The 24,230-nt window shown below is 37.6% G+C and overlaps 12 protein-coding genes across 13 annotated transcripts; 7 read left to right on the top strand and 5 right to left on the bottom strand.

The window, feature by feature from the left end:
- Positions 1-444: 444 nt before the first annotated feature.
- On the bottom strand, positions 445-1,461 carry SPOG_01524 (uncharacterized protein). The gene has a single exon (XM_013170212.1). It carries the CDS (start codon positions 1,077-1,079, stop codon positions 654-656), a length of 426 nt encoding a protein of 141 aa, XP_013025666.1. The 5' UTR covers positions 1,080-1,461; the 3' UTR covers positions 445-653.
- Positions 706-2,851, top strand: SPOG_01523 (uncharacterized protein). Its single transcript, XM_013170211.1, has one exon. The coding sequence runs from the start codon at positions 1,251-1,253 to the stop codon at positions 1,638-1,640; it is 390 nt and encodes a 129-aa protein (XP_013025665.1). The 5' UTR covers positions 706-1,250; the 3' UTR covers positions 1,641-2,851.
- Positions 2,852-3,371: 520 nt separating this feature from the next.
- Positions 3,372-5,595, top strand: SPOG_01522 (nicotinamide riboside kinase). The gene is made up of 3 exons (XM_013170210.1): positions 3,372-4,514; positions 4,563-4,763; positions 4,817-5,595. The coding sequence occupies exons 2-3, from the start codon at positions 4,569-4,571 to the stop codon at positions 5,297-5,299; spliced, it is 678 nt and encodes a 225-aa protein (XP_013025664.1). The 5' UTR covers positions 3,372-4,514; positions 4,563-4,568; the 3' UTR covers positions 5,300-5,595.
- Positions 5,596-5,640: 45 nt separating this feature from the next.
- On the top strand, positions 5,641-9,687 carry SPOG_01521 (protein phosphatase regulatory subunit Reg1). Its single transcript, XM_013170209.1, has one exon. The coding sequence runs from the start codon at positions 6,751-6,753 to the stop codon at positions 9,229-9,231; it is 2,481 nt and encodes an 826-aa protein (XP_013025663.1). The 5' UTR covers positions 5,641-6,750; the 3' UTR covers positions 9,232-9,687.
- A 1,781-nt stretch (positions 9,688-11,468) lies between these two features.
- SPOG_01520 (GINS complex subunit Psf3) lies at positions 11,469-12,980 on the bottom strand. Its single transcript, XM_013170208.1, has 5 exons — positions 12,606-12,980; positions 12,502-12,560; positions 12,278-12,412; positions 12,015-12,160; positions 11,469-11,956 (listed from the first exon to the last, which is right to left on the bottom strand). The coding sequence occupies exons 1-5, from the start codon at positions 12,702-12,704 to the stop codon at positions 11,892-11,894; spliced, it is 504 nt and encodes a 167-aa protein (XP_013025662.1). The 5' UTR covers positions 12,705-12,980; the 3' UTR covers positions 11,469-11,891.
- SPOG_01519 lies at positions 12,035-14,964 on the top strand. Of its 2 annotated transcripts, XM_013170207.1 has the most exons (3): positions 12,035-12,306; positions 12,431-14,021; positions 14,087-14,964. In XM_013170207.1, the coding sequence occupies exons 2-3, from the start codon at positions 14,019-14,021 to the stop codon at positions 14,861-14,863; spliced, it is 780 nt and encodes a 259-aa protein (XP_013025661.1). In that variant the 5' UTR covers positions 12,035-12,306; positions 12,431-14,018; the 3' UTR covers positions 14,864-14,964. The 2 variants fall into 2 exon arrangements, with proteins under 2 accessions (XP_013025661.1, XP_013025660.1); XM_013170206.1 differs by having other exon boundaries at positions 12,283-14,021.
- Positions 13,064-13,863, bottom strand: SPOG_05261 (uncharacterized protein). Its single transcript, XM_013170290.1, has one exon. It carries the CDS (start codon positions 13,474-13,476, stop codon positions 13,099-13,101), a length of 378 nt encoding a protein of 125 aa, XP_013025744.1. The 5' UTR covers positions 13,477-13,863; the 3' UTR covers positions 13,064-13,098.
- Positions 14,965-15,089: 125 nt separating the features above from the next.
- SPOG_01518 (Swr1 complex subunit Vps71) lies at positions 15,090-16,333 on the top strand. Its single transcript, XM_013170205.1, has 4 exons — positions 15,090-15,582; positions 15,628-15,733; positions 15,779-15,858; positions 15,900-16,333. Exons 1-4 carry the CDS (start codon positions 15,526-15,528, stop codon positions 16,074-16,076), a joined length of 420 nt encoding a protein of 139 aa, XP_013025659.1. The 5' UTR covers positions 15,090-15,525; the 3' UTR covers positions 16,077-16,333.
- Positions 16,334-16,399: 66 nt separating this feature from the next.
- SPOG_01517 (CGI-48 family protein) lies at positions 16,400-18,400 on the top strand. Its single transcript, XM_013170204.1, has one exon. It carries the CDS (start codon positions 16,599-16,601, stop codon positions 18,261-18,263), a length of 1,665 nt encoding a protein of 554 aa, XP_013025658.1. The 5' UTR covers positions 16,400-16,598; the 3' UTR covers positions 18,264-18,400.
- SPOG_01516 (U2 snRNP-associated protein Sf3b14) lies at positions 18,397-19,265 on the bottom strand. Its single transcript, XM_013170203.1, has 2 exons — positions 18,628-19,265; positions 18,397-18,568 (listed from the first exon to the last, which is right to left on the bottom strand). The coding sequence occupies exons 1-2, from the start codon at positions 18,869-18,871 to the stop codon at positions 18,468-18,470; spliced, it is 345 nt and encodes a 114-aa protein (XP_013025657.1). The 5' UTR covers positions 18,872-19,265; the 3' UTR covers positions 18,397-18,467.
- Positions 19,266-20,499: 1,234 nt separating this feature from the next.
- On the top strand, positions 20,500-21,836 carry SPOG_01515 (elongin-A). The gene has a single exon (XM_013170202.1). The coding sequence runs from the start codon at positions 20,721-20,723 to the stop codon at positions 21,498-21,500; it is 780 nt and encodes a 259-aa protein (XP_013025656.1). The 5' UTR covers positions 20,500-20,720; the 3' UTR covers positions 21,501-21,836.
- On the bottom strand, positions 21,650-24,137 carry SPOG_01514 (AAA family ATPase Gcn20). The gene has a single exon (XM_013170201.1). The coding sequence runs from the start codon at positions 24,113-24,115 to the stop codon at positions 21,902-21,904; it is 2,214 nt and encodes a 737-aa protein (XP_013025655.1). The 5' UTR covers positions 24,116-24,137; the 3' UTR covers positions 21,650-21,901.
- Positions 24,138-24,230: the final 93 nt, after the last annotated feature.

Raw genomic sequence — 24,230 nt, 5'->3', positions numbered from 1 at the left:
AGGGCGCCACGTCATTTGGGCGAAAGTGTCGTTCAATCAGAACTGGTGGCCGGAAGGACCAGAAGCTCCAAGAAAAACAAAGGACAAATCAGAGCCAAAAGACTCACTCCTTTTCTATCGCCACTGATAAACAAAATTTAAACCAATCCAACAAGTTACAGCGTGTCATTGAACTTTTCGCTATCAAATGAAAGGGTAGACAAGTGAGTGAGTGAGTGTAAGAATGAGAGTGAGAGTGAGAGGTATGAAGGTCCATCAAAGTTGTTATGGACCGTTTTGCGACCTTGGCGTTTTGCTTTCGTAATCCTTTAGAAGGTTTCGCTAATAAATTTTGCATCTGCTCACCGATCTGATATGATTTGATGACAAACGCAACCGAAAACTGTGACTGCCTTTTAAAGCTGGCCTAGAAGGAGATACAAAGTAGATGCAGTGAGAGGAAAGGGTAGAAGGGTAGAAGGGTAGAAGGGTAGAAGATAAGGTTCATGAGAAAATCCAGTAAATAGTCCTTGTCCACTGTCGTGACAAATTCCAAGTAGAATAATGGAATTTTAGGGCTAAATAAAAAAGTTAATCACTGCAGAATTAGATGGTAGATTTATTGTTTTTTAATGAATTCTATGACGGATTTCGTAATGCTGCCTTGTATTTCTTTACTCTTTAGTTTCGTTTGTTTCAGTGTATTGCGGTAAAGATTGGTTTTCCTGAGGATGCAGGTGAGGGTGAGGGTGCAGGTTTGAAGGGCCATTGGTTCCTGCATTTGAGAGTTGCTGTTCCCTATCGCGCCTTTCCTTTTCCTTTTTTGGTAACCGTGTACAATTTTCTGATCCAACCCCAGGAAAGGTCAACACGAGAATTATAGGGATAGCAAAATAAAGCCAAATGACTAAGTGCGCTTTTCCATGGTATTTTAATGTTGATGCCAAAACAATATGTGTAAAGCATATGAAGAAAATACAGCAAGCCGCTAAAACCTGTCTTTTATTCACCTTTGTTAATTCTTGACTGATCTTCTCGTATGTATCACCTGAATCATCTTCAGGTAGGCGATATCTCCACATAACCCGTGGTTGAAGCATGTTGATTTGTATTTAAAAATTGAGATGTTCTTTGAGGAGGATTCGCTGTAAAGTCGGAATGGAAGGAAGGAGGATGAATTCGACGTCAGTCGGAAGGGAGATGATGGATAACATTGAAATCAGTTACTCCCATTCAAAGTCACCACCATCTTTTTTTTTTAATTTTTAAGAATGAGTCCACCTGAAGAGGATTTTGAGGAAACTGCTCCTCTAACGTCTGAAATCCCTCCTCAGTATGAAGAGGAATATAATAGACGTCTTTGGCAAAGCCTACTAAAGAGATATAACGATTTGGAGTCACTCTTAAGAAACGGGTTTTTGGTTCTTTTAACAATAAATTGGATCCCTTTCATACTTTATCTTATATGGAGATACTCGGGCGACGTCTACGAGAGCGTGTATAAGGGTTTTGCATACTTGACAATTATTCCTTGCTTAATTCTTGGTCTTGCCTGCTTATTTTCCATTATTGGTTACTTGCAACCAATTGTTATCGAGTTTGAAGCGGATTCGATTCCTATGCAAGATTTGTCAAGAAAAGGTGATACAGCGAAAAGGTAGCTTTACCAGTTTCTCAAGTTTAATCCAATCAAAGAATTTTTTCTTACTGAGATATTATAAAAATTCCTCCCCTGTTTAAAATATTGCTTTTCCAAAATGATGCAAATTCTGTCTGAAAAACGACGCTCCTATTAAACGATGACATTTACGAATGATGCTTTCCATTGTTTAGAATAAGAAAAAGATTTCGCTACTCTTGAGAATGAATGATTTAACAAGACTCAATCATTTACGAAATCTGCAGTTTGCAGCTACTTATTACCTTGATATACTTTAGTTGACAATGGGTTTTGTAATAAATCTAGTATATATGGAAGGTGGAATTTACAAGAGTAAAGAGAGAGAGAAAAAAATTATGACGGATAACTCCTTAGTGCATGGATCATCGAGTTTAAACACTCTCTTTTCCGTTTCATATGCGAATTTGTCTTTGTACTCTCGCAAATGTTTGTCTTCTCATGACCAAAGGTATAGCATGAGTTCTTTTCTTAGCATATGCTTTTTATTATTCCATTTAGGTATTTTATATAAAAAAGGACATGCAGACAATACTAGAGAACCTGGTCTTTTTGCATACAGAAGAACGAGCTAGACGGTACTGTATGCGTTCCTTGTTTTCCTAATGATTTGATCGAGTTTCATGTCTTCCAACACTTGCCGTAAATTATACATAACATGTTTGTTCACTTCTTTCAGGTCTGATTGAAAAGTCCTTTATTTGAAGCTGGCTTTCTTGACACCATCGTTCTTAACTACAGCCTAATAATGAGCTATGGAACAGTCTCCGAACTTGAGTGAATATCTATTTTCTGTAGAAGAGAATGCCGATATCCCTACTACTTGAATTCCCGTAATATTGTTCCCCTCGTAGTATTTTTCATTTTGTTCAACAGTGGTCCTACACTATGTACACGCGATTGATAGGTGTCGTTTCTTAATGCTGCACTTCATAAAAATTTTATGAATCGTCAAAGGTTGAGAACCGAAACTTGACATTCGTAAAAGCTCTGACCTTGCAACGAAGGGATAGCTATAATCTACGAGAACTCATGAGAATTTTCTGCTTATTATTTTTAATCAGTAATAATAATTTATGGAAGCTATCATGTATGTAATATGAATTTCTTTCCCCTACCGGTTTTATATATTGAAGAAGAATACATAAACAAGGAATCATATTTACGCGTCTACTAATCCGCAGAATATATTATTCAAATGTTTCAAGTTAATCATAAAAAGAAAGAAATTGAACGAATGAAACCATATTCAGCCCTATAAAAAAGAACTAAACATGCCTCCATTTGAAGCTATATGCATCTTTTGTATTAGTCTTTCAGTTTTTGTAATGGGAATGCATGTTCACCTGAATATGTTTCAACATAGGGTAGAGTACAATGAAAGAAACCTTGAAGCCTCTTAGTAGATAAATACTTTTGGTTTTTCCAGCCAGTTATAACAAAGCGGGTCTATTCCGACTTGTAAAACACTGTTGATCTGATTAGAAGGAAAGGGATTCATGAGGTATAGTTGAATATTGGTAGAAAACAAAAGAAATTAGAGGAACTAAAAACAATTAAAATATCTCTTTTCATGGTATAACCGTCCTTCTGGTCAGATGGCTTGCTTTTATACATGTTTACTTTTCATCTCGCTTAGTGTTGAGCCTAATGAATGAGTATTGCGTATAAATAAATGAAAGCTCATGTCATGATGTTTCAACCCTCTACTACTCTTAGAATCTTTCGTTTACATTATCTAATGCCTTTTGTTTTTGCAGTTTTCAATAAAGAAGAAGAATCAAGCTGACTATGCGGTAACGGTTTTTTTGCAAGCAAGTACGTTTTTATGATTCCATTAGACATCATACAGTTGAAAAAAAAAAAAAAAAAAAAAAGGAATTGAAATCATCCATCGGTTTGTGAGGGTTTCAATTGGGAAGGGATGGGCTACGTAGAATAGGACTTGTGCCATTGTTTACTTTAAACCAGAGAGGAACTATGATAAAAATGGGAGAAGAGTATATATATTTTCCTTCATATGAACCATCCTATCCTTTTCTCTTTGCTTCTAAACGTATGCCTTTTTTTTATTATTTGTTGTTTTTCTTTAAGTTTAAATTAAAACTTATCGACTTATACTGCATCGAAAGGTCTCAATTATGGTTCTCTAAAATCATCTTCTTTTATCATAAACATCCTTCTCGTCGTTGTTCTTGATAACTGTTCCTCTTGATTTCCACCAAATAATTATGTAAGAATTTCTTGGAAAGTAACAAATGGAAGAGAAATACAAACTGAATTTCTAATTGCAAAATTCCATTACACAAAGGTGATGGATCTTTGACGCAGGTAAAAAAGGTTGCAATTAGGATACTCGTAGCGAAAGAACAATGACATTGATTTGAAAACAGTCTCAGCAAGCGATTTCCGTGTTTTGCTATTCTTTGGGATGGAGAGGAAGATTAACATACCCTAAAATCATGACCTTTGTTTCTATTGGAATTTTGAACCTTTTTATTACGTCCACACAGTTTGTTGAATTTTCTTTTCCTTAAATTATGGAATGAATCTCTAATTGTTCTCTCTCTCTTTTTTTATTTTCTTATTTCTTTTTTTTTTCCAATAGAAACAAACAATCCATTTTCACACCGAACAACAATGCTACCTGTGTTTCGTCAGTCCGAAGCAATTCCATTTCATAGTCCTCTGTGCATAAAAACAAACAAGTCTTTGTCAATCGTGTCTGTTTTCTGTTTTTATTAAATTCAATTTTCTTAGAAAAGGAAGTTAGAACGTTGCTTTAACTACTGCGACGAGTAGAAAGGTTGAATTTTCATACACCTGTATCGAAAAATTATTTCTCCAGCAACTCGTTGTATGATTTGTAATTCTACGATTCTTATTTTTTTACTAAACAAAACAGGCAAGTATGCATGATTTGACACAAGGAAAAGATTCAGTTGAGGCTCTATTTCAACGTGCTACTGAGCTTCTTCAACATCGACAGCGAGTCTTGATCGGCCTGGCTGGCGGACCAGGATCAGGAAAAACAACGCTGACTTCCAAACTAGTAAGGGAATGGAACGAGCGGCTCGGATCTGATATGGTGAAAATGATTCCCATGGTAATGAAGAATACGTTTTCGTTGAATGAAATCAATACTAACAAGTTTCGTAGGATGGGTTTCATTACACCCTGGAAGAACTAGATAAAATGGACAATCCGGAAGAAGCGAGAGCACGACGTGGAGCAGAGTGGACCTTTGACGCACGACTTTATGCGTCTCTTGTTGCCTTAGTAAAAAAAGTTACGGACTGCGAGCTGTTTGCGCCTTCCTTTAACCATTCGGTCGGCGCTCCCGTCCAGGACGATATTCGTATCCATCCAGAACATCGAATTCTCATCTTTGAGGGAAACTATCTCCTTCTCAACAAGCATCCATGGTCACTGGCTGCAAACCTATACGATATCAAGGCTTTTCTTGCCGTCGATCCAAACACCGCTAGAAAAAGAGTGATTCAACGACATTTGCAAGCGGGACTCTGTCAAACCGAAGCAGAGTCCGCTGCACGTACCGATTCCAATGACATGGTGAATCTTGACTTTATTCAACGAAATCTTTTGGAACCTGATTTTACTTTACATCAAGTAGATTTATAGTTCCTTCATTCCCTAGTTATTTTATGATTCTTTTTTTGCATGTTTTCCGCTTTCCTCGTTTCAAACACTTTGCTAAATGCTGAACCCTGGACTATATGGGTTTAAGAAGAATTCAACCAAGATTTATTTTATATCCTTCATTTCCAATCTAACCTATCTCTTCCCTAACATTCTTAAACCTGTCCCTAACAATCTCAAGTAAGCTACGATGTCCTATTCTAGTTGATTCTATGAAACTGATTTTCCCGTCTTCGTTGGACCATAAATAACCATCTTATAGCTCATCGTCAAACTCGTCTATTCAAATTAAACAATGATTTCTAATATGTGAATTCTTTTTTTTTTTTTTTTTTTTTTTTGAAACCCCAACATGAAACTCTCTCAACTTCTCGTTACTGGCTCTTGTTGTTATGAATGAAAAGCACAGGTACATACATCATCAACTTATTGTTCGCATTTGTGTAACGTTTCACCCTTTATTTTTCACAGTCGGGGTTTCCCAGGTTTTGAGGAACACTCCAGTCCAACGAATTGCTTTCTGCATGGTATCCCCTCAACTTACTCTCCAGCTAAGTTAGTCTTCTCAAACAAGAAGGCATTTTCTCAAGATTTGAAAACGTAATTCCTCGGCTCACATCATAGTCAACCAAACGAGACCTGGGGACTTGAAAAACCCGCTTAAATTGATAAAGCAAGGATCAACGACGCCCCAAATAAGGTCTTACGCAACATGAAGTTTACCACCTTTGCAGTTCTATTTTATGTCGCTATCTGAGAAATATCCTTTTAGCTCAATTTTGCCATCGTTATGTTTACACCAGTGTTCTTTCATCACTGTCGCTTCGAGGCTCATCTCTAAAGTTACAAGCGGATTTTCTTCGGTTTCTACGTTCCAATCGTTGACCGACAATCCCGTCAACGAACGAGGCTAACTATCTCAATGCCGTGCTTTCTACTTACTGCTTTGTATGGATAACAAGCTGCTATCGCTATGCAATCCTCTTGTCCCAACCAAACGCTTGTCTCCAAGTGTGGCTTGTCTCATTTCGGAGCGAGTATAACCCACAAAATGTTGTTGTCTCGTTTGTAATCAACAAAGAAACTGGACAGAGTTAGAGTCATCCGTTCCCCTCCTTCCCCTCCCCACCAATTTGCTTATATATATATACACGATTTACCAATTTCATTTGGTAATATCTGTAAATCCTTAATATAAACAGCTTAAGTTACAGTAAGGTATTCGGAGTCTGCATGCCCCACCCTTCCTCGACTAATACGACGAAAACAGAAGATCGACTTGCAAATTGCATGCCGTTTCTCCACCAACATCGATCGATTGCGGACGAGAAATTGAGGTGAAGCTTGTTTGAACACAACGATCTCATTCTGACAATTTGCCTACCGAAAAATTGCTTTAAGCAGCTAAATTTGTTGGTAGTCGTTGGTTTGGTATGACAACCAAACCGGATGCTAATGTCGGTTTGTTGGCAGACGAGGATTTTCCCAAGAACAGCCATTCTCGTCTCAATCCATTCCCATTGCATGGATCCTATTGCTCTCCCATGCTTGAGACACATTGCCCTGGTTCTCTGCCTTCGTCGTCTTCCTATAGAAAACAGCGGAGCCAATCACCCGTGTCCTCTTCAAGAAGCATTTCCAAAGACAAACCGCCAATTTATAACCCGGAACAAATCCAAGATTTATCGGCGGTATTGAATTCTTCAGGCGATGCGATTGATCAATCGTCTGTGGCTCCTCCCTCAGAAACAGCTCAAAATGTTCGTGAGATTTCGTTCATCGCTTCTCCTCAGCACTCTACTCATGCGGTTGCAAGAAGGAATGATAAAACGGTCCCTTCTTCTTCTTCTTCCCGCTCAGCACATCCTTTTGTATCTTCGGAACCACATATTGATGCAGATGCATCCCATTTAGCTCTTCTTTCGGATGAAAAAGAATATGTAGATGTTTTGGACGAGGCTTCCTGCTCAGATGAGTCCCTTCATTCTTCTTCCCCAGTGCATAACGACCAACATCAAGAGTCGAAACATTCATTGCCCATTGCATTTGACCATAAAAACCCAACTAACATCAGTAATGACCAAATTTTCCTATCATCGAGCTGTCCCACTCAGCACGGATTTCCTTCCCATTCTCGAGACTCTTTAAAAGACATCCAACCCGACCCTGACCTGTCATCCTTACCCAAAGTCCAGCTCATGTTACTTGGAGCTGACGATAGTGAAATTAAGAAAAACGCCCTTACTCAAGTTGATTATCTCTCCCATGATTGGAAAGAGACCGATATATGGGCTAGCTGGCGTGAAATTACAAAATCAAAAAACAACTACGAGAATGGTCTGCGTTTAGAAAATGCTTCTTGGCGTTCTTGGATTAAATATAAATATCACCTTCCTACAATCTCCCCCGAAACTTTAAACTGGTTGAAAGAGTGCGATGTTACTTGGCTCTATGGTCCGCTGCTCCATGCTTCTATGCCTACGATCCATAATTCACAAATGTTGAAGCAAAAAAGCGTGCCTAATGACTCCAACCAGAATGCAAATGATCATCCCGATTCTGCTAGTGAATACAGTTCACAAAATTCCTTAACCAAAAAGCCAATACTTAAGCGACGCTCTCCTCAAGAAGTTTTACTTTCAGGTCGCGATATTACACCTCGTTCCCAGACATCTCGTTTGGACAACTACCTGCGTTATCCTCCAAATGATACACCAGTAAATCCAAACATTTTTGGCCTCCGACCTCCTATATTCCGTCAGTCTCCTTCTTCTCAACCTTCCCGTCGGATTCATTTTAATGACAGGGTTCAACAATGTATCGCAGTAGATGTTGACCATAGTACTTCTGAGAATTCCAGTGCTACTGAGTCGAACGAATACGCGGCATCCGAAGATACTAAGGTTTCTGACAAAAAATCAGATGAAAGCTCTAGTGAAGTATTATCAGACAGTTCTCGATCAGCACAACCAAATGCAGGACGGATCATAGTCGATTTACCAGACTCTACCTTGAAAGCGTCGATCGAAGATCAAATGAATAGCTTGGATAATAAGAATTATGGTGGTAGTTATTTCGCTCAGGATGGTAGAAGTCGTTTTCCCAGAGTCCCAGAGTATTACGGGGAAAATGACTTTGAAGAAGATGAAATCTATCGCGAAGATCGTCATTATGGTGGTTTTCAAGATTATGATCATAACGTTATTTATGATGGTGATGATTATAATTCCGATGAAGATACATTTACCATTGAAGATGTGAATGAATATCGAGGTGAACAATGTGATGATTCCAGCAATGATGAATCCCAATTCCTAGAATATGCCAACGATAAGGATAGTTCCGATGAAGATAATTTAAGTGAAAGTCCTTCCGACCATGATTCTGTACCTTCAAGTCCATATTCCGTTTTCTCTCGTACACCTCCCGACACAGGCTCAATGGGAAGCAGAAGTATTTATTCTCCCTATCAGCAATCTCCTAATGAATCTAATTTTTCTCGTTCTGTCGATGAAAGGGTTGCTGATGGGTCATGCATTGATATAAACGGCATGGTTTCGAATAAACACAAGGCTCATATAAAGTCTCATAACAGAAGAAACTCCTCTTCGTTAACTTCATTTTCTAAACAAATCAGTCCGGCCGCACCTACGACTGCTGAAAATCTTCAAACGGTTTCACTTGGGCCTTCCTCTGCTCGCTCATCTATGGAGTCTGAGGAAAATAAATCAGATGTAATTGATGTAACGCGAGCAGCAAAAGCACCTGGTACCCAAGGACAAAATGCACGCGTACAATCTTCTGATGCTACAGACGGAGAATTCAAACAGACGAATCCGGCAAGTTTTAATGCGAATCCTACTAATTGGTTGGTTGATATGTTGCAAAATAAATTGAAATCCTGGAATGAGTAGATTACAAAAGCTTATTTTTTCTTGAATCCTGTGTTCACTGATGAAGTGTGGTATCGTTTTGCAAATGGAAAACAACTATGAGAGCAATTGTTGTACATTCTTGGTTTACTGCAAACAGAATTGCAAAAATATGTGTGTTTATGATAAAAGACAGAAAAATTATAAAATACCTACTAGAACAATGGCTATTTAACGATTCATTAATTTTTTTTTATTTTCTTCTTTTCTTCTTTTTTTTATGTGGAGATATTACGAGTCTGTTGGAAGTCGAAGTTTCCTGGTTCAGCAGGCAAGGCATCACAATCCTTGAGGATTGTGTTTGTATTTTATGATTTTTTTTCTTTCTGTACAGCGGTTCACTTATGATATTTATGTAAGTTAATCTATTTTGGCGAGTATGAAACTTAATTAAAGAAAACTAATAATCATGATTAATAAAATAGATAATTTTGAGCATTTAATGTATATATATACATATATATGTACGCAAGTGTATATGTAGGTTTGAGTGTGTTTTAAAAACATTAAAGTAAATGGATAAGTAGATTGAAGCTGCGTAAGTGCAATCTAATTGTATATACTAGTACAAAGAAAAACAGAAAAGAAAGCCATATTTACCTCGAAAAGCAGTAGCTTGAAATTGGTGTGAAAGGTTTCTTGAATGATGTTATAATTACAAGTAATGAGAGATACACACATGTGTCAAATATTACAACGGTTGATTTTGTTTTTCTCCGTTTGAATCTATAAGTAATTGAAACAATCGTTTAGCGAGTATAAGTGCTTACTTTACATATTCGTTTTTATTTACATCCTGCATTCGTCATGGAAACAAATTTACATACATGGGCATGGGTAGGAAATGATAGAAGCGGGATTAAAAAGGTTTTTATGGAATTTTGAGCATGCCAAGTATATAGTCCTAGGTATATTGAAGGAAATGTTATCCAGTTATCCGATTGATCATTTTGTAAAAAAGTGCCTTGACTCGATTCCATGGAATAAGTGTTTGAGTGTACAAACAAGCATATTCAAATCCACAAAATTACAGCCTTAGCTTGTTTGGTTTTCAACGTTTATGAATCCTTTATTTTGCTTTTATTTTATTTTATATTTTTTGTTTTGTAAATAAACTAAAAGTTGGTTGAATTTAACAATGTACTAGTGAATATATACGTTAAACAGTTTTATGCGGTATACTGTGGTATGACTGCCAAATAGAAGGTGCAGTATGGGACTGTTTTTTTTATATAAATACGCTGAATGCCACCATTATAATTGTGTCTTTTCCCAACTACATTTTGGGAAAACACGGGTTTTTATAATGAAAGTTATTTATATTTCAGAAATGGTATGTTACTGGAGACGTTTGTATCAGCAAAACATGACAGTGCTTTGATGACTCATTTTTTTACAAACTAGAGTTTCTGATTGTTTAACGTGATCTAAAATTCTTTAACTGAGTATCTGTGCTATGTGAGCTGAACAAGATCCTTTTTTTTTTTATTAAACCAATTATGCTAACCCTGTATCAGTAAAATTTTGGCGATAAATGCTTTTTTCAATTGCAGAAATGCAGGATTATGTATGTAATGACTATACTGCTTTCGATTACTAGAGGGATATGAGGAAAAAAACATTGGAATTACCGGCCTAGGGGTAGCTTGCAACCTACCTCGCTGAAGAAAAATTTGTGCTGCATTTTTTTACTGATCCTTCTTTTGTCGAATAGCTCTGACTTTTGACTTCTTAGAGCAAAACACTAATACATTATAGTTGGTGTTCAGAAATGGATCCCATGAGTGAAGTATTCGTTCCCATGAGTGAAGTATCCGTTGAGCTTCGATAGTTACAAAAGGTAAATATTAGACGCTGTGAAGCAGACAAAAAATTCCGAGGAGGAACTATAGATGACGAGTCTGAATTTCCTTGATGAAAAAGACTCTTTAATTCCATTCATGCTAACTGAGGGACACTGCTTTACGCGACTTTCGTTTTTAATTTATTCTAACATTTTGTTTAGCATCGAAAAAGGTATAGAAATTTACCGTAAAGGAGATGCGTAGTTATTTACATAGAGGATGAATACTATAGACAAAGACAAGCATATGTCTGATGCCATTGGCTTTGAAGACATACTATACGTCTGAAAATGGAAAAATAACTGCTTTTTCTGTCCCTTTCCTTTTTCTTTTGTTAGCTCATCTCTAACTTTTGCTAGTCGGATAATTTACCTTGTTCGATGTTTCGATGGAAAAACACATATGTTGCCTGTTTTCCATGCGTAATTGGTATGTTGTTTTCGCTCGCAAAAGACAAAGTGCGTGGCTTTGTGGAATACCATGATGCTTACTTTAATAATCACGACGGTCTGCGTAGTCCATCAGTGACGATAATAGCCTGTGACAAGGCGTTATTACTGATTTTTCCTAATGAACTACTGCTTTGTCTCTTTGAAACCTCTTGAGCTTTAGCTAACCAGTATATTTAGTATGGGAAATGATTTAAGAAATAAAATACAGTGTTTTGACCAAAACTTTAAGCTGCTGACTGTATAAGTCGTATCTTGTAGTACTTGTAATAATTATAGATGACATAAAATGTAGAAAGAGCATGAATGGGTTAGCTAAAGAGATTTATTGTCATTAATGGGAAGGGAATCAATTATCAGTAGAGTTTTGCCAATGTATAAGATTACGGTGAGTAGAGTGTGCGATTCTCAGGACTATCGTAAGTTTAGTATTAGTAATAACGATCCACGTAAAGAAAATTCAACAACTTACGGTATTTTTCAAAGTCATCCAGTCCATTGATAAAGTCCGAGTTTTGTTGCAAAGCTCCATGAGGATTTAGAGCACCATCGGCGATAACTAAAGATCGTTTTCGTAGTGTATCAAGACTTAACTGAGCAAGCTGTTGATCAGAAATTCTAACATTGAAATTAATATCTTGAAATGTAGCCTAAATAAACAAAGCAACGAAGATGAAAGCCTTTCAAATTTAAAACAGGGACTATTCAGGCACAAAACTTATAGGATTGACTTACACGTGAAGCATATTTTCGGCAAAATGATAGTAAGTTGTACAAATGTCTCTCAGAAGTACACTTGTAGGACTTGCTTTTAAAGCATTGCGTACAACTGAAGAAAAGGGAGCAGGCATATGAATACTGACAAACGAACTTAACCAATCGTGTTAGTGTTAAAAAAAATATAGTTAAAACTTGAGGGAGAAGGCCTGGAAAACCTTCCCCTTCTCCCAAGGACATACTTAACAGCAAGGACTTCAGCAAGCCAGAAAGGTAACTCAACTTTTGAACCTGCAGGAACCTATCTAATTAGCTTAGAATTACAAAATTATATTGAAATTTTTACCTCTCGGCCCTCATGTCCTAATCCCGGAATAGAGACATTGCAGGTACAGGGAACTTTTTGGTTTTCAGACAGAATACCATCAATGTCATAGTAATCCATTTCCTTGTCTATTTTCTTCTTTAAAGCGAATTCCTCCAATCAATCAAATACATACACAAAAACAAAGAGATGGCTTTGTTTAACTAAGGGACGAAAAAAAAAGCGGTTTATCAAGAAAAGGACTATGTTCTATAAAAAAATAACCAAATATAACACAAAGGATATATATCGACGTTTTAAGCAAGATATCTATGAAATAGATACCAACTTAATTGTATGAACTGAATCTACCCAAATATTCGTTCTTGCAGGAGTAGGAGGTAGAAATAATTTTTGGTAAACATCCATTGATGAGAAGTCCAGCGGTATATGTCGATCGAGAAATTAAAGAGTATCTTTTCTGTTTTAATTTTAATTTTAATTTTTATATGTTTCTTGAGCTTAAAAAATTCCATTAATCTATGCAGGAGCTAGTTAGTTTGTGATGCCTGAAGCATTTCACACCTTGAGCACAAGTTGACAATGGAAAGAGGAGCGACTTTGTCGTGGAAAGATATATTAGTGTGTGATTAAAAGTCTGCTGACTTTCAGGAAGCTTATAACAGCAGTTACAAGAGAGGTTGATGCATGAAAACGACCAATTGGAGTTTATCTTCGCAAGGAATTCTAAGAATATTTTTGGATATTTAAACGACTCTGTTATACAATGCTGGGTTATGCCATAACATAGGTCTTTTCTGACCTCCTCGAGTCTGGGCCCATTATAAGTAATTTCTGCTTTTTTTGTTAGCATTTGAGCAGAAATGAAAAAGAAAGCTTTCTTGAAATGCATTTACTGATGAGGATGGTATAGATGGTATAGAATGGTGATTTAGGACGCAAGGTATTATTTTCAAAGCAAAGTATATATGGGACAAAATCATCCAGTGTTAAGTGACATGCCCCCTTTTAGATATTAAACAGAATGAAGTCAGATATCGGAAGACTTCAATAGTTTGTCTCACTCTAACCCACTCTACTTTGCATCGTTTTACCATCCATTGCTTCTCTGAAGACACGAATGTTGACTTTGAAGGACTTTGGAAAAGTCCAAGGAACTCAGTTGTCGAGTTTTTAATCTACATGACTACCAATGTCTCTCCTTCAACTTCCTCTACGATATAAAACTTATCGTCAAGCAAGAATTACAATCTTGCTTTTTCGCCATGTTTGTTTATTTACGTATGAACTTTTCTATACGCAATTTCTCTTTAAGATTCGCTAAATAAATTTCAAAGGCAAGTCATAATATTAGGGTAGGTTATGCTAGAGCAGTCACACCATACCCAAAAAACCTTCGTGGAAGGAATCTTCTAACACGAACAACCACCAAAAATGGTAAGTAACGTTTGCCCGACGAATGAAATATCGTAAATAAGAAACGAATAACTAACAATTGCTAGGCACCCAAGTCTAAAAAGGTCGCACCCTCACCTTTTGCTCAGCCTAAGGCTGCAAAGACCACCAAGAACCCTTTGTTTGTGAGCCGTCCTCGTTCCTTTGGTATTGGACAAGACATCCAACCTAAGCGTGACTTGAGCCGTTTTGTGAAGTGGCCTGAGTACATTCGCCTTCAACGCCGCCGTAAGATTTTGGGCTTGCGTTTGAAGGTTCCCCCCGCACTTGCTCAGTTCCAAAAGACCTTGGACAAGAACACTGCTACCCAGGTCTTCAAGTTACTTAACAAGTACCGCCCTGAGACCGCTGTCGAAAAGAAGCAACGTTTGCTTACTGAAGCCGAGGCTGTCGCTAACGGAAAGTCTGCCCATGATGTTTCCAAGAAGCCTTACAACGTCAAGTATGGTTTGAACCACGTTGTTGGTCTCATTGAAAACAAGAAGGCTAAGTTGGTCCTCATCGCCAGCGATGTCGACCCTATTGAGCTTGTTGTCTTCTTGCCTGCTTTGTGCAAGAAGATGGGTATCCCCTATGCCGTTGTCAAGAACAAGGCTCGTCTCGGTACCGTCGTTCACCAAAAGTCCGCTGCTGTCTTGGCTGTTACTGAAGTCCGCGAGGAAGACAAGAACGAACTTGCCTCTGTTGTCTCCGCTGTTGAGGTCAACTTCAATGCCAAGTACGACGAACTTCGCCGTAAGTGGGGTGGTGGTATTTTGGGTGGCAAGACCCAAGCTAAGCTTTCTAAGCGTGCCAAGGCTGCTGCTGCCACTGTTCGTCTTTAAGTTCGTGCTTACGGATACTAAATGCAAAACTTTGAGTTCTTTTGGGAGATATAAGGATATTGTCTGAATGGTAGCTTTGAGTTGTGTGTAGTAATGTAGTATTTCATATATTTATTGTGAAGTAAGACAGTGGATGTACGTGGCTGTTCTTCCAAAGTGAAGTTGTGAGTAGTGCGAAACTGGTTCAAGACGTTGAATGATTATGCGTAAAAAAATTTTCATTCTGAATCTCATCCGGTTTTTGTGGTACTGTTATAGAAGATCTTGCATTATAGTCAAGTTGAATAATAGTTTCTTACCAGATTCATCATATACTCTGAAAAAGCCGTTTATGTTTCGCTCAGTCAACATTTTCATACTGTAAAACTTCGGTATTGCAAAAGGAACCGCCGCAATCCAGTTACTACTGCTTTTGAATGTTATTTGAGTGAAAACTTCCATTTTAGATAAGGCTTCGAAGCTGAAACTTTGTAAACAGGTTCCTCCAGTCAAACGAGCTTTCTTCAATCTCTCCTCTGGCTTACAGAAATTCAGAGACATTGAGCTAAAATCCAGAATTTTTGTGAGAGAACTTTAGCGAAAGCAACTTTTCATTTATATATTCGTCTTTGTCCGGCATATTTGAACCTTTGGTCGAAGTACATAGAAGTCACCAAAATACGATGTTTGTATCTATAGTTGAGCATCCAGTACAGAAAAGGAAAAAGCAAAAACAAAGGGTATGACGATTCAAGTCTAATGAAAAAAGAAGCTAACGGCGGTAGTCCATTGTGGATCATGCGACTCGCGAAAGACAGTTAAAACGAAACTTGGTAGAACTCGATAAAGATAACTATTCAGACATTAGATTTGAAGTCCCGAGAGAACTATGTAAGCATGTTGGGGGTTTTCGGTTTTCTAACTTCCCATTTCTAGTGCAGCGCAGATTTATGCCCATTAGCATTCGTCGCATTCTTTCTTCCAGGAAAACGTTTGCCAATTATCTGGACGAAACTGTAAGTAGATGCAAGGAAAAACAAGTTACTTACAACGATAGCCAAATTCTAGATACCCGACATGTGTAGCCCAGCCATCTTCTAAACCTGCTCGCAGGTTCTGCAATGTGTGTGGATATTGGGGACTATATGCTTGTCAGAATTGCGGTACGTGGTACTGTTCGAAAAACTGTGAAACAATCCATAGTGAAACTCGATGTATGAAGGTTTACGCCTGAGCTATTTGTCGTAGCGACAGTTCAAGAGACCATTGTCTCGATAATGAGTTCAGGAGAAAATTACTCGAAAGGAAGCCTTTTTTCCTTACTATTGTACACTACTGATATTATATTGCCGATTTTATTCTATTAGGCATACTGCTAATGGAAAAAAAAAACATGAGTTGACTTGATGATTTCTGATGATTTGGTAATGTGTTTTTCACAGAAGAAAACGAAATAATATAACGCTAAATAAGATTTACTTTTGCAAAGCATTATTTTTTACTGTTCCATACTGTGTGGCCGCTAGACTGTAAGAAGCATTGCATACAAAGCCAAACAAAAATTCGATTGAGCTATGTAGAGAAAGTTCATTCCAAATTACTAATGAAAAAAAAGAAAACAAAAAGAAAAAAAGGCTAAACCTGTGGTTTGGTTTCCTTCATGTTGTACCCAATACTTCACATTGGTAGTACATCAAGTAGCCAACAAAACTGCCAAAAACCAACAAGGGGAAGAATTCGATAAGTAGCATTCTTCATGCCGAAACCTAGTAAAAACAGTTCTAAAACTTCACCTTATAAAGATGATTTTTTGGATTTGAGTACATTAGAGAAGAAACCGACGAAAAATGGAGATGCGAAAACTCATAAAAAAGACGCAGAGGAATTGCAGCTAGAAGAAGCCATTTTTGGAAAAACCGATGATTTTGAAAGTCATTTAGGAAACATAAAAGATGTAGCCGATCAGGAAATGGACGAAGCGCCTGGATTAAGTCACGAACATCAGGTTGGCGAAAATGATCTGGAAAAAATCGAGGATGCAGACCTTTTCGTGTTCGATACTGGCGAAAATACCCTTCAGAAAGTCAAAGATGACAAGGAAATGGAAATGGAAGTTGAGCCGGAAGAACAAGAAGTGAATGAGCCACCTGTCGCGGTTTGGGAAGACAGTGACGATGAGCGTATAACAGTTTCTTTGCAGGATAATACTAGACTGAGGAAGCTCCGACGATATGAAGGAGAAGCAGAACTCAACGGTCTACAATATACCCAAAGATTGAGACAGCAATTTGAAAGAATCTATGGTGTCCCTCAATGGGCTAGACCTGATGAAAAGTTGGCCGGAGAGGATGAGGAGGAAAGCTCTCTTGCTGAAGACAACGTTCTTCCGACATCTCTACGTCAATTATTTAACTCTTCTGTCTCTTATGTAAATAAGGATTCACGAGTCCTATTGCCTGGTACAATCGACATTAAGAGACTTAAAGATGCAAACTTTCAGGCACCTTCTCATAGTGGTATTCGCTGCATTTCATTTCATCCCTTCTTCCCTCTTCTATTGACCTGTGGTTTTGACCGAACCATCCGTATTTATCAGTTAGATGGAAAGGTAAATCCATTTGTAACCTCCTTGCATTTGCGTTCTTCCGCCTTGCAAACAGCTATTTTCCATCCAGATGGAAAGCATGTTGTCGCCGGAGGTAGAAGAAAATACATGTATATTTGGGATCTAGAATCTACACGTGTCGAAAAAATCAGTAGAATGTACGGACAAGAGGATTTGCAACCAAGTATGGAAAGATTCCATATGGACAACACAGGAAAGTATATTGCTTTAGAAGGAAAGAATGGTTATATAAATCTTTTAAATTCAATTACTGGGCAATATGTTACTAGTTTCAAAATTGAAGGAACCATTTCTGATGTCACGTTTACTTCGGATGGAAAGGGAATGCTTGTATTGAGCTACGGCGCAGAGGTTTGGCACTTCAATTTAGAAAGTAGGTCTGTGTCAAAGCGCTGGCATATTCAGGATGGTGTTGCAACTACTCGTTTTTGCTTGGATGGAAATGACAAGTACCTTGCAATCGGCAGTAAGAGTGGTATCGTCAGTGTGTACGATCTGAAGACGCCCAGCGACGATGATGGCTATAAACAAACTACATCTTTAGAGAATGTCACTTTTAGCATTAACTCGATGGCCTTTTCAAAGGATAGTCAAGTTTTAGCTATTAGCTCCAGAGGTAAGAAGGACACTCTGCGATTGTTCCACGTTCCTAGTTTCAGTGCATTCCGAAACTGGCCTACTAACTCTACACCTCTTGGACGAGTAAGCTGTTTAGGCTTTGGACGTGGTGGTGAATTATGCGTGGGTAATGAAGCTGGAAGAGTTGGTTTGTGGAAACTTGCCCATTACGAATAAGGCAAAAGAAAATGTGCAACATAGAAGTTTGTATGTAACATGGAAAATATTAAGGGTTTTTTTGGATATTTAGTTAGTAATAAAGGTATTTTATCATTCAATGGAATGAATACTGTGGTTCAATACAACATAAAACGGGAAGAAAGTCATCTATATTTTATAACATGAGTAACTATAATACATCATAAGTACAAATGCTATGGCTTATTGAACACCATAGCGTTTCTTAACTTCTTCAAGGGCAGTGTATCGAGAATTCAAGTTTTCACCCTCAGTCTTTGCCTTTTCAGGATTGTAATAATGAACTAAAGAATTATGATTAGTGAACTGTGAAAGAAAAACTGGATTATTCAAACTTCCATACCAACTAAATATCGGTCCATGAAGTTGTAACCAGACAACTTATTACAAGCACGAAGGGCGTCTTGGACGTTTTCATATACTACGAAAGCGGTTCCTCGAGTTTCAACGGTATTTCCCAATCGAATTTGACGTATAGGTCCATATCTACCAAACAAATCGTACATTTCTTCTGATGTGATTTTAAACGACAAATTTTTCACAAATAGGATGGAGCTAACCTCAGAGTTAGCTGTTCTATGAGACATTTTGAATGCAAATATGAAGAAAATTTTTTAAAAAAAGCCGGTCCAAGCGATATCGAAGGAAATGAAGAAGAATGGGAATTGTTGAAAAGCTCTCATGTCAGACAATGTCTGAAGAGAGGTTGAGAAGAATGGCAAACATCTGATACAAAAGCACGTCTAAAAGTGGACGCTCAACTTTTGACTTTAATTTGGGCTTTTCTATTCGTGACTTATTAAGAGAGCGAAAAGAATGATGCGCCTCAGCCTAAAATGTTTTAAAAGAAGCTTGTTGGAAGTTTCTTTTCTTTCCTTTACACTTAGATTTTTTATTTTTTCTCCGTTTTACAATGCTAAGCTAGAGGGAAAAGGGCATTCGCAAAATTCACTGTGGAGGAATGTCTTTCAAATTCTGTCTATGGACTTTCCACAGAACAATTGGACCAATTGGACCATTTGCTTTATCTTTTGGACTCAACTAAAAGGATTTGTGAAGAAGATCGGTCGTTCTTGGCTTGAGATGAACTATGTTTGTTCGAATTACAACAGAACACAATACTCTAAAATGCCTGTAGGCTGAAAAAAAAGCTCTTGGTTTTAAGTATAAAAATCATATTTCCTAGTAGAATTTCTAGTGTCCCGTTTGATGAGTGAATGATGGACTTGCTTGATCCAAGAATGACTGGAAATACCTGAAAAGATGCTTTGCTATAAAGGATGCAGAAACCAATTTTTACATGATAAAATGAGTTGAATTCTTTTCCCTAAGGTATTTCATTTTTCCCATTCGACCAGTTCTTCTACTGTCGAAAACCTTTTTCTTGTTTATTTACATTTTTTACCATATGGTTCTCAACAATAACATTCGCGTTGCTAGCTAAGGTATCAAGGAAGCTGATGTTTTACTTTCATTTTGAGAAACCTGAAATTGATGTACTTTTTAGTTACCCTACAAGTATCTTTTACATTTGTTTCTATGCTACCTATTTTACAAAAATGTTCATAAACAGTTATAGCAGGAGATTCTTCTCCTCGTTTAGACTCTATTACTCTTGATTTCACTTTTTTTCATTTTTGTACATCCCTGTTCCATTTCGTTTGTTTCAGAAAATTGATTGTATAGTCATAAGGATTAAATATGCCATACCAACATCGTCTCATATAATTTTCGTCAAAAAATCAGTCTTCTTTTCTAAACTTTCGAGTGCAAAACAAAAATAACGATTCAAATGTAGACTGGCTCATCAAACCTTGGTAAAACTATGAATGGAAAGAGAATTCTTTTCTCTAAAGGAAATGACTTGACATAAGAATCTGGTGTAGAACCAATTGTGTTGATTTCTTTTTCATAGGATTAATAGCGAGTAGCTCACTTTTACCTTTGCTACCAAAGTAAGCCAAGCCCAAAAAACTACGGGAATAAAATAATTTCAACAAGCATCATGCTTCTACCAAAGCTTGCGATAGTCAAACATCTAATCCATATTTATTTACTACCGAAAGATAACGTAAACAATCTAAAAGTGTTCTACCGTAAAACAGCGATACTCACGGCAACGGATTCCTTAACAAAATAAAGAAAATATGAATTAATAAAATCGTTTTATAAACTCCTACAAAACCGCTTGTTTACAAGGAAATTCCATCTTTAACTGAACCAACAACTTGGTATATTACTAGGATTAACAACAAATATCAAGGCTCTTTAAATTTTTCAAATCAAAATAGAATTTATCAATTTTCTTTTACTATTATTGTTCTCACCAATTTCATTGTTTTTAAATTTTTGAGGTGCTTTTGACTTCCTTTCTACTGCGTTTTCCTTATTACCTACCTAATTTTTCCTTTTCAGCTTAATTTGTTTCCATGTATCATGCTTTCTCTGAAAGAAATTTGTCTACAGGTGGCTCAAAAGTACATAAACGACATTGAGGATATAGGAGACTACCCTTACGCTCTGCTGGAGCCCATTTTGGAACGCGCACCTCCTGATCGTTTACATTTACTAGAAGAACGGTCTCCACATATCAAACAAGAATCTCAGTCCCTTTGGAAACTACATGTCTTACGCGATTTTGCGCTTGAACTGCAACAATTTAAGGCTCCTCTTCCTTCGATCACTGACTGGCGTTCATTATACCAGAGACTTAAGAAACGAAGAAACACTCAGTACAATGAGGCATCCGAAAAACTTCGAAACGCTTACACAAAGCTCGAGCAGACGAAGCAAACCAAGCGAATTGTACCTCTAGAAAGAGAGCCACGGTCCGCTAGACCGCCAAAACGACTACGCCCAATGAATAATTGTGCCCCAAAAAGCTCATTAATGACGAAAGCCAGAAACGATTTCTTAAAGAAAACTTCTTTTACACGACCACCAGTTACAAGTAACTCGAATTTCCGAACTTCAAACCCTTCTTTACGCCCTTTAGGCTCCTCTTTCCGCATGGATAAGCAGCCCAGTACGAATCCGTATCCAATGTCTTCTACCATTAAACCTCCTCCCGCTTCTAATTCCCTTAAGCCCAGCTTTAATTCTAATAAATCTCTATGGCAACGTTCATCGAATTTACAATCTCCGTCTTCTATTCCGATTTCTTCCCTTTTCCCTAAATCTTCTAGAGTGCAAAATCATTTGCCGAAGCGCTCTTAGGCATTATAGGTTGGTGAACTTATTAATTCTTCATTTCCTACTTTTTGGTGTTTTCATTAATCTCGTCGCTCTTTTCCCTTTATTTTATAGTGTAATTACAGTTACGTTCCCGTTTTATTCACCTTTACTATACATAGCTTAATTTTTGGGAGGTTATCGTTCTTAATTGTGCTGCGATATCTCTTGTTATGCCGGTTATTATTTATTTTCTTTTAGTTGTTTTCTTAGATGCCTTGGTTACGATTTTCTTTAGCTAACGATGAAGTTTCTCATATATAGCTGTTCATTAACTCCCGTAATATTATTCAATAACTATCCCTGTCTTTGCAAAAACCAGTTTTATGTTTTTGTAGTTTTCTAATTCATTTCCAAATAATTGTGTTATTTGCTTCAACGTCAATTTACTGTACCTTTGCTGTCATTGTGGGTTGTTGAGATAGGCAGTACTTCTTGTATTGAGCAATGGTGCCATCAAATTTAGAGACCATATAATTATCACATTGCCAAATGCTCTTACAAGTCTTATCCAAGAAATCAACATCGTGAGATACAAGAATTACACCACCTTGGAATCGTTCAACAGCCCTTGTCAATGCATCCATCGATTCCATATCCAAATGGTTAGTAGGTTCATCAAGAATTAAGATATGAGGATTCTGAAGACCCAAACAAGCGAAAGCAACACGAGATTTTTGACCACCGGAAAGAGTAACCATCTTTCGCAATGCCAAAGGTCCAGTAATGCCGAAAGCACCCAAGTGCCTACGGTACTCTTCTTCTCCTTTTCCTGGGTAATTTTTTGCTAAGAAACTCAACGCATTTAAATTCAATTCCAAGGTGTCAACATGATGTTGGGCAAAATAAGCAACCCGTAGACGAGGATGACGACTAACAAGACCAGATGTAGGATGTATTTGTTCAATAAGTAACTTTAACATAGTAGACTTACCTGAACCATTGGGTCCTACAACGCCGATTCGGGAATCCATCTGCACATCAATGTCAACATTCTTAAGAACAGGCCGTCCTGGAACATATTCAAAGAACACATCAGTCATTTGTAAAATAGGAGGAGAAATTTTCTCAACGAGAGGGAACTCAAATTCAACGTCGGCATCGGTTTGAGGTTTTTCAAGGACAGGAAGCTTTTCAAGTTTTTTGATACGACTTTGAGCTTCAGAGGACTTGGCAGCATTGTAACGGAATTTATCAATGAAGCTTTGCAAATGCTTACGGTATTCCATTTGCTTTTCATACTCACGCATTTGATTTTTACAACGTTCTTCGCGAGTAGCATAGAACTGGCTAAAGTTACCTCTGTAATAGTCTAAGCGCTCCGAGTGTTGATGAATTATATCGGTAGCAACTTCATTCAAGAAAGAACGATCATGGGAAACAACAAGTACGATATTCTTGTAGCTTTGGAGATATTCGGACAAAAAGGCAATGGAAGGAACGTCAAGCATATTTGACGGTTCGTCCAAAAGTAAGAGATCAGGTTGGCAAAACAAAGCACGAGCGAGTGAAAGACGCATACGCCAACCACCTGAAAACGTTTTTGTAGCATATGACTGCATTTCGGGTGTGAAACCAAGACCAGCCAAGATAGTAGCAGCACGGGCTTCTGCACCATCAGCATCCATTTCTGCAAGCTTATTTTGAATGTCCATTAAATGAATGTCAAGATCATCACGTTCCCGTTCCAAGCGACGGGGAATTGCTTGATCAGCCTCTTGATCTCTTCCTAATTCTTCCAATTCACGTTCAATGACCGACAAGCGTCCAGTAATGCTTTCTTGATCCTTCAGTAAATACTTTCTCCAAACATCAGCATCAAGGACAGACTGCAAAGCTGGAGTATCATCACCAGCCATTTCCTGTTCGACGTGAAGAATTGTAATGTGAGTAGGAATAGCAACCTCACGGCGAGAAAGAGCACGCAGCAAGGTAGACTTACCAATACCGTTACGACCGGTAAGACCATAACGTCTTCCTTGAGCCAAGGTTAACGAGGCGCCCGTCAAGATACGGAGACCAGCAAAAGCAAGGTCAATACCATCGACTTTAATATCTTTTGTCTTTCCTTGATTAGATGATGACATGTCAAGAGGATTAACTGCCATGTAAAACTCTTCGTAAGATTTTTGTTCCGGTTGAATCAATCTAGAGGATTCGTATTCAGCCTTAATAGTACGCTTTTCCCATTTGGCGCGAATCTTCCTCTCAGCTTTTTCTAACTTTCTTTTATCAACACGAGATTCTACCTTGCGTCCCTTTACTGAATCCAAGTCAACCTTTTCACCAACTAAACCCATCGTGGATGAAATTTCCGATTGTTTATCCATAAGAATTGTTTCTTTCAATCGAACCAATTTGTTTGTTTGTAATTTATCAAGATTATGTTCACGTTCTTCGAATCGCTTCAAAAGCTCAGTCTGGATGGCCTGAACGGCATCTTGCTTCGCACCGGCATCAAGCAATAAATCGCGAATCAGGGTAATAACATGCTCAGAGACTTCGTCTACGTCTTTCAATGCATCATTTGCATATCCAGAACAATAATTTAACACATGAGAATCAATATCGGAACAGCTTTTTTGAATAACTTGCTCCATTGTGATATTGGTAGTAGTGAAGTTTCACCAACGTATGTATGAGTCGCACTTTAATGCTTATAAAGTGTACTCAGAGAAAATTTTTAAAGATACTGTTTCTACCTTAAATGGATGA

Source organism: Schizosaccharomyces cryophilus, assembly GCF_000004155.1.
Source record: "Schizosaccharomyces cryophilus OY26 unplaced genomic scaffold supercont4.8, whole genome shotgun sequence".
NCBI lineage: Eukaryota > Fungi > Ascomycota > Schizosaccharomycetes > Schizosaccharomycetales > Schizosaccharomycetaceae > Schizosaccharomyces > Schizosaccharomyces cryophilus.
The sequence above is the reverse complement of the archived record's forward strand: the minus strand, read 5'-3'. Positions and strand labels throughout refer to the sequence as shown.

Excerpts from the sequence above, each read along its gene's own strand:
- SPOG_01518 (XM_013170205.1), top strand. The coding sequence starts at position 15,526 with ATGTTTGTATCTATAGTTGAGCATCCAGTACAGAAAAGGAAAAAGCAA. Across the intron at positions 15,583-15,627 it reads GGAAAAAGCAAAAACAAAGG|TCCATTGTGGATCATGCGAC; the intron begins GTATGACGATTC and ends TAACGGCGGTAG. Across the intron at positions 15,734-15,778 it reads TGAAGTCCCGAGAGAACTAT|TGCAGCGCAGATTTATGCCC; the intron begins GTAAGCATGTTG and ends TCCCATTTCTAG.
- SPOG_01521 (XM_013170209.1), top strand. The coding sequence starts at position 6,751 with ATGACAACCAAACCGGATGCTAATGTCGGTTTGTTGGCAGACGAGGAT.
- SPOG_01514 (XM_013170201.1), bottom strand. The coding sequence starts at position 24,115 with ATGGAGCAAGTTATTCAAAAAAGCTGTTCCGATATTGATTCTCATGTG.
- SPOG_01523 (XM_013170211.1), top strand. The coding sequence starts at position 1,251 with ATGAGTCCACCTGAAGAGGATTTTGAGGAAACTGCTCCTCTAACGTCT.
- SPOG_01515 (XM_013170202.1), top strand. The coding sequence starts at position 20,721 with ATGCTTTCTCTGAAAGAAATTTGTCTACAGGTGGCTCAAAAGTACATA.
- SPOG_01517 (XM_013170204.1), top strand. The coding sequence starts at position 16,599 with ATGCCGAAACCTAGTAAAAACAGTTCTAAAACTTCACCTTATAAAGAT.
- SPOG_01520 (XM_013170208.1), bottom strand. The coding sequence starts at position 12,704 with ATGGATTACTATGACATTGATGGTATTCTGTCTGAAAACCAAAAAGTT. Across the intron at positions 12,161-12,277 it reads GCCGAAAATATGCTTCACGT|AATTTCTGATCAACAGCTTG; the intron begins GTAAGTCAATCC and ends TTTCAATGTTAG. Across the intron at positions 11,957-12,014 it reads GGATGACTTTGAAAAATACC|TCCTGAGAATCGCACACTCT; the intron begins GTAAGTTGTTGA and ends AACTTACGATAG.
- SPOG_01522 (XM_013170210.1), top strand. The coding sequence starts at position 4,569 with ATGCATGATTTGACACAAGGAAAAGATTCAGTTGAGGCTCTATTTCAA. Across the intron at positions 4,764-4,816 it reads TGGTGAAAATGATTCCCATG|GATGGGTTTCATTACACCCT; the intron begins GTAATGAAGAAT and ends CAAGTTTCGTAG.
- SPOG_01524 (XM_013170212.1), bottom strand. The coding sequence starts at position 1,079 with ATGCTTCAACCACGGGTTATGTGGAGATATCGCCTACCTGAAGATGAT.
- SPOG_01516 (XM_013170203.1), bottom strand. The coding sequence starts at position 18,871 with ATGTCTCATAGAACAGCTAACTCTGAGGTTAGCTCCATCCTATTTGTG. Across the intron at positions 18,569-18,627 it reads CATGGACCGATATTTAGTTG|TTCATTATTACAATCCTGAA; the intron begins GTATGGAAGTTT and ends ATAATTCTTTAG.
- SPOG_05261 (XM_013170290.1), bottom strand. The coding sequence starts at position 13,476 with ATGCATTTCAAGAAAGCTTTCTTTTTCATTTCTGCTCAAATGCTAACA.